The 11,782-nt window shown below is 40.1% G+C and overlaps 1 protein-coding gene across 1 annotated transcript; it reads left to right on the top strand.

Moving 5' to 3' along the window:
• Positions 1-2,537: 2,537 nt before the first annotated feature.
• On the top strand, positions 2,538-10,671 carry LOC140235002 (leucine-rich repeat-containing protein 59-like). Its single transcript, XM_072315037.1, has 7 exons — positions 2,538-2,673; positions 4,950-5,009; positions 5,543-5,809; positions 6,677-6,749; positions 8,071-8,244; positions 9,295-9,351; positions 10,505-10,671. Exons 1-7 carry the CDS (start codon positions 2,572-2,574, stop codon positions 10,669-10,671), a joined length of 900 nt encoding a protein of 299 aa, XP_072171138.1. The 5' UTR covers positions 2,538-2,571.
• Positions 10,672-11,782: the final 1,111 nt, after the last annotated feature.

Below are 11,782 nucleotides of genomic sequence, written 5' to 3'. Positions count from 1 at the left end.
ATGGCTTTAGTGCTTTGGATATCTCTGATGAGTACTACTTCCGATTGCAAAAGCAAGTAGCCGTGACCCTTTTCAGCTGAATAAAATCAATGTGTGTGTGTGTGTGTGGGGGGGGGGGAGGGGGAGGGGGTAAGGGGGCAATTTGGGGCTACTATCTGGGGCTACTGTCTGGGGCCCCATGCAGGATAAAATAACTGGCTTTGGTATTTTGGATTTCTCTGATGGGTACTAATTCATTGCAAAAGAAATTAGCCGTAACCCTTTTTCAGGTGAATGAAACTATTGTGTGAGTATGTGTGTTGGAGGGGGGGGGGGGGCACTTTGGGGCTACTGTCTAGGGCCCCGTACAGGACAAAATAACTGGCTTTGGTGTTTTGTATGTCTCTGATGGGTACTACTTCCATTGCAAATGAAATTAGCCGTTACTCTTATCAGCTGAATAAAGTCAATGTGTGTGTGTGTGTTTGTACGTAGGGCTTATAGGGGGTGGGGCACTTTGGGGCTACTGTCTGGGGCCCCGTGCAGGATAAAATAGCTGGCTTTGGTGTTTTGGATATCTCTGATTGGTACTCCTTCCATTGCAAAAGAAATTAGCCCTGAATCTTTTTAATTGAATAAAATCAATGTTTGTGTGTGTTTATACGTAGGCCTATGGGGGTGGGGCCCTTTGGGGCTACTGTCTAGGGCCCCGTACAGGATAAAATAGCTGGCATTGGTGTTTTGGATATCTCTGATGGGAACTACTTCCATTGCAAAAGAAATTAGCCGTGACCCTTTTCAGTTGAATAACACCATATTTCTGGGGCCCTTTGGGGCTACTGTCTGGGGCCCCGTACAGGATAAAATAGCTGGCATTGCTGTTTTCATGATAAGTACGCCAAAAGGAACAATATCCACCAACTTTTGTCCGTGACCCCCTTCGGCTGAATAAATCCATTTTTCGGGGTCCCTTTTTGTGGTCCCTAGGCTTACGGTACAGGATGTGACTTGCCAGCAATTCATTTTTATTGACCCTTGGCCACATCCTTACATGATGAGACCATCAAAAAGTGTGACCCTTTTCAGCTGAATAAATGCTCTGGGCCCCCGGTCTAACAAGTAACCTTTTGATACGTAGATCTAACTCCGATGGCTTTCACGTAGGCCTACCGGGAATTCGTTCTTCCGTGGAGTACGACCGTTGCCTGTTTATCACAAAGTAATTTCTAGAACAGTCGTTAATCAATCGTACGTAGGGCCTAGTTTCGTAGCGGTAGAGCCAGATTTTGTAATGAGAGATGTAAAAATTGTAGAAGACTAGACCAAATGCCGCATTTGGTCTGGGTAAAGCAAGCTTGTTGACATTTTGTTTGTGGTGATGTATGAGAATGTGAACTTTCTGATAATGTAGGGCCTAATCTCTTCTGCCTGCGGTCACTGGTACAAGAGCTGTTTAGACTACGGACCTGGCCCTGACCTGGCCCTGGTCCAGGTCCTGCGCTAGTACAAGTAGCATAAAAACTTACTCAGTTCAGGCTCTGGTAATGTAATGGGAAATCCTTTGGCTTTCCTGTCACGACTGTCTAACATTGATTGGAGTAGGAGTTGCTATCAGGACAACAATTCTTTCTCTCTCACAAGCGAGGGGCAGCTGCTCATCAAAGCTGCCATGCCAGTTTGACGAAAACAAATCAGTTGCAATTTCGTAATTCGCGCTTGCAGTGTTCTAGCGTGTGTCAGTGTGATGCATTCTGTAAACGTAAGTGGTACTGTATGGTGCGTGTGGTCGGTCGACCGGTCACGATTACATTCGTAAGTATGTGTGTGTGTGTGCAAAGCGTCTCTGTGTATGTTGCGCGCATCATAACAATTGATTTTTGATTACGTCACCCCTCCAGATATAACGCCATTTGTTTAACGTAGTCGCTGTTATATTCCATGATTGTACGTAATTTACGTCATGTTATGAAATATAACGCTTCTCATCCTTGTGAACATGGTCACGTGACAGCATTTTGACCAATCACACATTGGTATCTAAATAGGTCATATAATATAAATGAATATCTCTTATATATTTGAACATATCATCAAAGACAGAGGGTAACAACTTATGAGTATACATATACATAAATGAGGCTGTTTGAGGTGATGATCACACTTGTCCTCCATAATCAAGGATAACTGCCTGCATCTATGTATTCATCTTATGAAAAACTAATCAAAACTGCAAGATTTATCTTTAAAAAAACCAACAACCAAAGGGCATCATTTTCAAAAGTGTCCCTTTGAGAAGCTTTACAACACTTTAATGTGCAATTTCTCATATGATGTAGTGGCAAATATCATCAAAAACACATTAATGATGTTAGAAACCCAATTAAGAAATATGACCTCTACTTTATCCCTCACTTTACAACAAATAAACTTTGAGGGCAGCAGACACAGATTTCAAGAGTGGACACGTTTACGTACGCTTCCACCATACCAGTCCATGTGATGGCTATGGGTAGTGTAATGAACGGCGTAACGTAAGCTACCTACACTGGTCATGCTGAAATATCTTTGCATTCTGCTCATCTAGCTGCCGAGATGCCGACCAAAGAAACCAAAGACACACTAAAGGACAAGGTTGAGGGGAACGAACTCGACCTCAGTCTGAGCAATCTGTCGAAAGTCCCCGTCAAAGAAATTGTGAGTAGAACTCTACATTAAATCAAGTTGACGACAGTAATGTAGCGCACTTTAAACACGATGAGCAATTCGCAAGATATGCACTTACGTCACTTTGTAGGCGTGGGACCAAGTAATTTATACTGGCGCTCCCTCCTCCCAAGGGCCAAGCCAACAAGCTTGCCACTGCCACGTAGCCGTTGCCCGTAGGCCAACTGAGTAGGGCCTACATGTACTGGTACTTGTTCAGCTAGTAGAGTATTTTGCCAACAATAGGCCTACTACTACTAGTAACGTTACTATTACTTTAGTTCAAGTAGGTAGTATCACATGTATTGTATTTTTTTAAAAGTAAATAATTAGTGTAGCTACACGCAGCCGCTGTCGCGAAGCGACAGGGCTGCACGTCTACTCCTTCGCAGACGTTGTCATTTTTCAGTGGTGGTTGTGCGACTCCTTCATGAATATCTTTTTTAATCGTGGAAAACTAAAATATAAGGAATCCCCGTAATCTATGATAATCATCCAATAATCGGTATGCATATTTTTTTTTAATTACGTCAAAAACCTACCGAAATCCGTCCTTAAAATCAGGTCTGTGAGCGTCCGTATTGCTTCACTCCTCATCTTCTGCGTGTTATTGAATGGCAATCACTCTCCTATGCTACAACGTAGGTAGTCGGAGTGACGTCATATCATGAGAGCAGCACGCGCGGAAATACATGGTAGAAGACGACAAGCTTATACGTAACACACGAAACGCACGGGCGTACGTAAAATGCTAACACGGTACCTAGGGTTGAGCGTTCGTGGCTGTTCGTTTATTTTGTGAATCATCGCACAATCTAGGTACCTACTCCGAAAAATTCAACAATAAGGTTTGGATACCAACAAAACACCAAATTCAACTCAACCATCAGCAATATGCGATATAGGTGGGTGGTATTACTGTTAAAATCAAACAAAATAAAAGACATTTTTGTGGTCTTGCCGTCAAAAGCGACAGTCGTTTACGTACGTTTAAACACTAGTACATGTCAGACTGCTGTGCTGTGCACAGCGGTCTGGTCAGGCTAATAATTAGTGCAGTAAATTTACTGCCAGTAGACGGTAGAGGACAAACTCCCATCAAATGCACATTGCCCAAAGCAGAATGGAAGCAACTTTTGTTGCTGATCAACCGCAGATGGGCACAATGTTTATGGTTGGCACCTAAAATATTGAAGACAGCTTGTAATTGCCACTGGAAACAAAAATAGGGCAAAATCGTGAAATAGGCCCCACCGCAGTGCGCGTGCACCCGTGCGTTTGCAAGCAAGGGTAGGTCCAAGACCTAGGGTTAGGGTTTAATAGGTACTGGTTGTATTTATGGTTAAATATATATTGGCCGTTAGATTAGTCGAGGGACATTAAGGAGTCCTGCCGAGAATAAAAAGTTGAAGACCAAAGCAAAAAACGGGAGAAAGGGAGGATGAAAGATGCTATGCTGTGGAAATCGGCCCCACCGCGCTGTATCAATCTCACGTAAACGCTGTTTGGAGGGGCCGCATTCACGAGTATTGTACTGTGGAAGGAAGCCCCACCGCCATGCTTACCTACCGATGAATGCCACATGGTGGGGCTGAATTCACGAGTATAAACAGGTGAGCCGCCGTAGTATTAGTACGGACACGCAGTGGTGGGGCCTATTTCACGAGTATGCCAAAAATAGAATGTTACCGGTATCTCCCTTCCTCAGCTTACTCTAGCTCTACAACAAGATGTTGAAATGGGCAGACCCACATATAGACACTATTTTATAGAGTCTATACTCAATTTTCATACTGAATGGTGGGATATTTACAAATACACATTTACACTTTCTACTCTGAATCTGTGTTGTATTTTTAAAGATAAAGAGTACTAGATCTAGTCCCATTTGTTTAGACAAACATTTTATACATAGACTCTAGTGACTAGTCTGAATCAAATTTTATATTAGAATACTACCTGATTTCAAGTAAATCTGATCGATACATGTGATGTAGTCATACTGAACAAATGAATATGGTGGAGCCATATCTAGACTTGTTGTAGACTTCAGACAGTGATAAAGTCATAGTAACAGTGATGTTCTTAACATACTACAAATATTTATTCATACATTTTCAAACTGAGCATGGTCAAATAGAAGAAAATTAATATTGGTGGTACATAGATTTGTATGACATTGTGTAAAGTGAACAGTTACTCGTTGAATGTCATCTCCTTTCAAATGTGCATATTATTCATAGAAGTTCAAACTTTCTGAATTTCAGGCTGCCCTCACAAAGGTGAAACGAGTAGATCTGTCATGCAACCAACTGGTCACCTTACCCGTAAGTACATTGTTGAACTTGTATTTTATAGAGATGACTGAAACATTAACAGTCTTATCTGGATCTGGATCTGGGTGTATACAATGCAGGTAGCTGCTGGGCATAATCAATCGGTGGAGAGAGGGTGCAGAGTGTTCTAAAAGGATCTGTTTGATTTGATTTTCTTTTTTTTTCATTCAGCTTTGGGTAAGAGGGAAAGAAAATCATCCGTATAGTTTTGTGTATATTGAGCAACTGTCTGACTTGATCACCATTAGTAGTCTTTTCGTATCATTATCTATTTTACTTTGTGGTATGAAAGTGTCCTGTGATTCACAACTTTTTGTTGTAGTTTGTTTGAAATCATGTTTAGGTTTGTAGTGTTTTGTTCTTTTACCACATTCTAATAAATCTAGATAATTGTTGGTTCTGTGGGAAATAGATTTACTAGCAAACAACAAACAAACAAGAACATTCCAAAATCTATAAATTTTGAAGAGGACAGCATTGGTGTCAGTTTTAGAAGTGACACCTCCTTTCCCTTTCTTTGTCAGGATAGCTTCTGTGCGCAGCTCTCGCGTCTGACTCACCTCGACTTGAGCAAGAACCTCCTGGATGCCCTCCCCGAGAACTTTGGCCTGCTGGTGATGCTGCAGCACCTGGACCTGCTGGGCAACAGACTGACCACCCTGCCGGTCAGCCTCGGCGACCTGCGGGCTCTGCGATGGCTGGACGTGAAGGAGAATCAGTTGGAGCCACAGCTGGCCAAGATCGTGGGCGACTGCCTCGATGACACACAGTGTAAACGTTGTGCACAGAGAGTAAGAGTTCACACTGGCAATAATTTGTGTTTTTGTTTTCAAAGTTGCATGCTACCCCTCCCCCCACCACCTGCTCCAGTGTAAGAACTGTGCAGTGAAAGAAATTTGAATCTCAATAGGGTAGACAAACATGAAGTCTACTAATGCACAAAGATAATGTGGCAGGATATCTGTAAAGAGCTTGTGTGTTATACAACTATGATGGCATGGAAAAACACTATGTATTTTTTTCCCCCTTACCTGAGCTTAGAGGTACCAAGTATATATTTACAATTTTGTTTATGTAGTATGTTTTTTCTTTGTCAAGGTTAAGACAATAAGAATAAAAAGTATGGTTTTAGAAATTTGATTTAGTTTGCCTAGTGTATTCAATTATTCAATTTTTAAGCCAGAATATGATTTTTGAATTAAACATTGTGTGTGTGTGTGTGTGTGTGTGTGTGTGTGTGTGTGTGTGTGTGTGCATGTGTAATAGTATGTTTTTTGATTAGCAGAGGTTGGCAACCCTTTGAGCATCAGGCCTGTGAATATCTTGTGTAATCCCTTCCATGTTCCCCTCTTATTCTTAAAAATAGCCAATGTGAATAAACATTTCTTGCTTCAGATGTTTAGCGTGTCAGCATTGTTTATCAACAACTTTTTAATATCATGGTGAGCTTTGTGTTGCTTCAGTCTAAATCTGGGAGGAAATACAAAAAAGCATTAAGATATGTGAAGCCCTAAGTATCTTTGCATGTTTAAAGAAACAATCAAAAGATACCTTTTAAGTTTAGATGGTTGATAGATGTTTAGTACAACCCATAAATCCCTCTGAAATTTAAAGTGTACAGAGCTCATGTTTCTAATGTTGTTTTGAATTTTTTCCAGGTTGTAGAACACATGCAGTCAATTCAGTCTATCCTGGAGAAGAAAAGACTGAAGCGGGAAGAGAAAGAAAGAGGTATGAGTGGTTTGTGCAAAATTTGTGTAGTTACACCATACTGTAAAACATGATATATTCGCAGCATGAAAATTTCACGAATTGCAGCCGATGGCCTTTCTCGCAGCATGAAATTTTCGCAAATTGCAGCTGGCATCCAATGCATACTGTGTAGGCAAGAATTTTCGCGTGCATTTTAATTTCGCAAATGTTGGCGCTCGCGAAATTCGCGAAATTAAGATGCACGCGAACATTCCTCGCTTTACAGTACTTAATGCATGAATATATTATTGCACCACTTCATTCATTCTCAGTGGTATCCTGTGCCATCATTCAAAATGTCAAACAGGAAAATAAAATTCTCTTGAGATCAAACTTTGACAGTGAATGAACAAAAATCACTTTTACGTTGCATGTTGCAGTGTCTCACATCTATATGAATCAATATTTCTGTATTTGTCTGCATATATCATGACAGTGATTTTTTTTATGCCACTTTGCTGGATCATACCGCCATTTGAAATGTTGGGAATCAAGACACAATCAATGATTATAATAAAAAGTGCCTTTCTTTAAACTTGGAGTGCTGACTCCAATTCCTCCTCCTGATACATACTTCATGGCAGTGATTGTTTTGTGTGTTTTGCTGGATTGTACAGTGCGCTCCCGTTATAATGAACATGGTTTTAATGAAATACTGGTTACAATGACATAAAAATTGAGGCCTGAACATTATCCACTCTATATATTTTTTAATGTTTTTTTGTTCGGTTATGTAACAAAATTTTGATAGAACAAAAGAAAACTGCCGGTTCCGTTGTCAGCATAACAGGAGTTGACTGTACACTTATTTTAAGTGCAGGCAATCAAGAAAAATTGATTGTGATAGTCAAAATTATCTTTCTTTAAAGGGATAGTATAGTATTGGTGGACATGAGGATTGGGCTTTTAACTTTCTATGAGATACCAAGAAACCACTTATAAAATAGTACAGAGCATACCATTCTAAGAGGATTCCAAAGTTTATTGGATGACAATTGGCTTTGGAATAGCTGAGGCATCAAAATACAATGTAAAACAAAGCGATCCTATTAAAAGGTGGGTTCCACCTTTTATTGGGATTGCTCTGTTTTTGATATCTCGGCCAATTCAAAACCAATTTTCACCAAATAAATGTTGAATCCCTCTTGGAATGACATGCTCTTTCATATTTCATAGGAAGTTTCTCATTATCTCATCAAAAAATGTTATAAACCTGAAATTAGGTCTCAACCAAAACTATACGATCCCTGTAAACTTGGTTTCCTGACTGAATTCCTCCATGGCCTTCTACCCCTCCTAGCCAAAGAGGCAGCAAGAGAAGCTGAAAGGAAAGAGGTGGAGGCCAAGGAGAGAGAACTGAGAAAGAGGCAGAAGATGGCAGACAAAGAGAGGAGGAGAAAGGAGTACCAGGAGGCGCAGGAGGCCAAGAAAAGGGCGGAGCTGGCCGAAGGGCTCCAGGAAAATGAAGAACAAGGTAAGATGGTGCCTTTCCCCAATTTGATTATTGGAAGAAGAACATACGTTAGTGCAGCTCGGATGAATGGAAGATCAGTGCCCTATCGCATAAAAGTTGAGATCAAACGTAAGAAAGAAAATAAAATAGAAGTCTCTGAATATGCAATTCTGATTGGCTGATACCTGACTTATGTTTGATTCTGTGACATGTGACTGATTGCATCTTTTTCATGCAACAGAGCCCAGATTAGTTGAAGTGACCTTCCTTGATGGATGGAAGTACTGGTAGCGGAAAAAAAATTGTACTGGTATGCATCCACAGAAGTTAGTCATGAAGATGAATGTTGTTAAGGACCCATTCCTAGCAATGAGTGGAAGATCACTAATAGTGGTGTCTTTCATGAATAACATCACAGTTGCAAAACTTGCTGAAAAATTGGAGTGATCGGTAAATTATGCTTTTGGCCAAGCATAATCATGCAGATCAGGATTATTTTTGCTCAAATATCATGCGTGGCAAATTTGCAAAATCTGAGAGGATCCAAAGGATCCCATGGCTATCCATGCATACATGAAAGGCTAGCGTGTGAGAGAGTCACAATTCAGGCACGGAAGAGGTACTACTCGACATCTTGCAAAGTAGAGGGTGCTAACTCAGTGAAGTGATTCATCCCCCACACCCACACAAATACAGACACACTGAAAAATGGCAACATGTTATTAATCCCTGGCCGTTCGTCCCAGGTGCCCAGCAATAGCCAGCAAATAATGTCAACCCATTACTGTTTGCAAGAAGTCCAGGCACATATATGTGAATGACATGCTTTAATTTCTCACATTCATGTATATCCCCACTCAATGCTTCCTTGTCTGATTTGTGTGTGTGGAACTGAACATGAATGGAATTTAATGCTCAAATATTATTTTCAAATAATGCATTAATCTGTTTCTGAATATTGCAAATAAGTAAACCAAAATGTGGTAGCGTAGATGAAATGAAAACTGAATTGAAGGGAATTGTCTTGCCTCGTTTTCATGCTTTTCACTCTCTTTTTCTTCTCATGTTTAGATCATGCTCATTCAAATGGAGATGCCAGCAGAACTTACAAGGATGGAAAGACATCTGGTATGTTTGTTTGCTTGCTAGTAAGAGAATAATTGAACGTGGGGTTGCAAAAAGAAAGAATCTATTCTTCAAGAATATCCCCGCCCCCACCCCCCCCCCCCCAAAAAAAAAGAGAGATTTTTCATTTTGTTTTTGTCTCACACACATCAAGCAGTAATACTCGTCCAGGAAAAAAATATATGAAATAATATGAAAGGAGAAATCAGTGGTTGATGGTATCTTCTCAACCTCCAGAAATAAAATGTGACCCACTACAACAAAAGGATCCTAAAGTCGCTGAAGGCTGAGCCGAGAAAATCGAGTTTGAAGTCGCATTGCATCAAAATTGGTCAAAACAATAGGATTTCTGTTTTTGGCATAATTCTGTACTCTAATGTTTTGTCTATCATCTGTCAAAATTTCGAAGCTAAATGATCAAAGTAAAGGCAAGAAATCAACGTTTTTCTGGACCATGATTTTCCGACTTTCAACGTAACAGATATGTGTCCGAAGATTTGGATTTAGCGTGGCAGGTAGACTCCGCCCCTAGCAACGAGGGAGTGATCTTATTGGTCAGTGCGAGGCATCCTGATTACTGATTGGTCATGCGTAGACCGCTGGCGCTAAGCTTGAATGAACATCATGGAGGTTGCTAGGAGCATACCTTCTATTGTCAAGCGGTGAAAACGGTCTCGCCTCCCCTTGATCATGATAGTGTTGAAAGTATAACTTTGAAGGCGTTTTTCTCGGAACTCTGATTTCCTCAACCATTTGGCATGTGCTAATAAAATCCTCGATATCTCCGCAACCCAGTACTTTTATGAGTTGTGCTATATATGAAATTAAAGTAGAAGAGTAAGGGAATACTGTCATGCAACTTTCAGAAAATTGTCATCCCCCGACTTTCGGATCCTTTTGTCGTAGCGGGTCACAAAATTAGTGTAAATTATAGTCAATATGAGCGTTAGAGCATGAATGGTGCAGCTTTGCAATGTATTGACAGGTTGCAAATGTAGAGCAGATAAATTTGTGAGTGATGAATATTTGTACATCTGCTTCTGTCACCAATATTCATTGTGCTGTCATAATTTTCGATTTGCAAATTGAGATCACAAATGGGATTTTAAAAAATCTTTTATCACTGTCAATTTTTTTTTTCTCTCCCATCTCTCAGGTGGGTCACCTTGCTTCATGATGTTCATCTCTCTGATGGTGCTTTTACTTGCTGTTGCCGTGGCAACGAATTTCTTCTGCGACAGCAATCCCGCGTCGCCTGCTTGCACGGCCGTACACAAAGCATGGCACCAAGCGAGGGAGGAGGTTGAGAGAAGATTGCAGTGAAACAATTTCTTGTGTATTTTAGTGAAGATGTAAATGGGCCTTGTCGATTCTGATTTCAAAAGGAAAATGGAAAAGAAATTAAAGATTGTTTAAGATTAATCGTCACTTTTCACATGAAGTATCACAAGTGAGATTGGACTATATTGTCTCACTTTTGCGTAGCTCACAAAGGTTTTCATGACTGGTACACCATTGCCACCTTTGTCATGAAACAATTCAGTAGTATGTGAAGCCCTTTCTTTTTTTCTTTTTCTTCTTTTGGCCTCTGGTCAGAGATGTTTTGCCTGCTTGCCAATCCTTGTTTGGGTCTTGTTTGGGACCTGCGTGTATTGGGCATGACTCTCTACACATGGAGGCCTGCCTTGATACAGAATGTATCATTAATGGACTTCAAAGAAGTTTGATGGACCGTTTCCTTGAGTGTTGTTTCCATTTGTTGATACTGCAACAAGAAGTTGATTGTAATTCTTGCAAGGGCTGTCCGGGTGAACACAAATTATGGCCAGAGTATGTACAATATATTTGTCATATGATATGCCGAAATGAAACATATCTTGAAAGAGAGAGAGAATTGTGATTGATATGTTGCATAGTAATTGCAATTGAAATTATGTGAGCTTATGCTTACTAGAGTATATCAGTTATTCTTTCAAGCAGCATTGGCTGTCGCAGTGGATTAGATATGACATTTGGTAAGCATCTGGCTAAATTACATTCCTTTCCTTTCCATGTTTCCACTTCAAGCCAGACTCATTTTCATTGTTTGTGTAAATACAAAGAAAATGTAGTTCTTCAAGGAATTTCAGATCTATCTACAAAATGGCAGATTGTATAAAGACAGACTGAATTATATACATTACATATTTTCAAAAATTCTATGAATTTTGCCGGTAGGATTTTTTTTTTTTTTTTTTTTAGCTCATTTGAGTTTTTGGGTGATGTCAGACACTTAACCATTGCATAAGTCAGTCTGTAGACTTTGAATGCAGCTGTTTCTATCAACTCAATAGATTTCCTCCATTACATTTCCTATGTTTTTGTTTTCTTCTAGTCATCAACCAGCTTTGTTATATCTTCAGTTTCACTTTGCTTTTGCTGTGGCTGAACATCT

This window comes from Diadema setosum, chromosome 11, assembly GCF_964275005.1.
Source record: "Diadema setosum chromosome 11, eeDiaSeto1, whole genome shotgun sequence".
In the NCBI taxonomy this organism is placed as follows: Eukaryota; Metazoa; Echinodermata; class Echinoidea; order Diadematoida; family Diadematidae; genus Diadema; species Diadema setosum.
Note: the sequence above shows the minus strand (reverse complement) of the source record. Positions and strands in the feature narration are given on the sequence as shown.

Excerpts from the sequence above, each read along its gene's own strand:
- LOC140235002 (XM_072315037.1), top strand. The coding sequence starts at position 2,572 with ATGCCGACCAAAGAAACCAAAGACACACTAAAGGACAAGGTTGAGGGG. Across the intron at positions 5,810-6,676 it reads GTAAACGTTGTGCACAGAGA|GTTGTAGAACACATGCAGTC; the intron begins GTAAGAGTTCAC and ends AATTTTTTCCAG. Across the intron at positions 9,352-10,504 it reads CAAGGATGGAAAGACATCTG|GTGGGTCACCTTGCTTCATG; the intron begins GTATGTTTGTTT and ends CCCATCTCTCAG.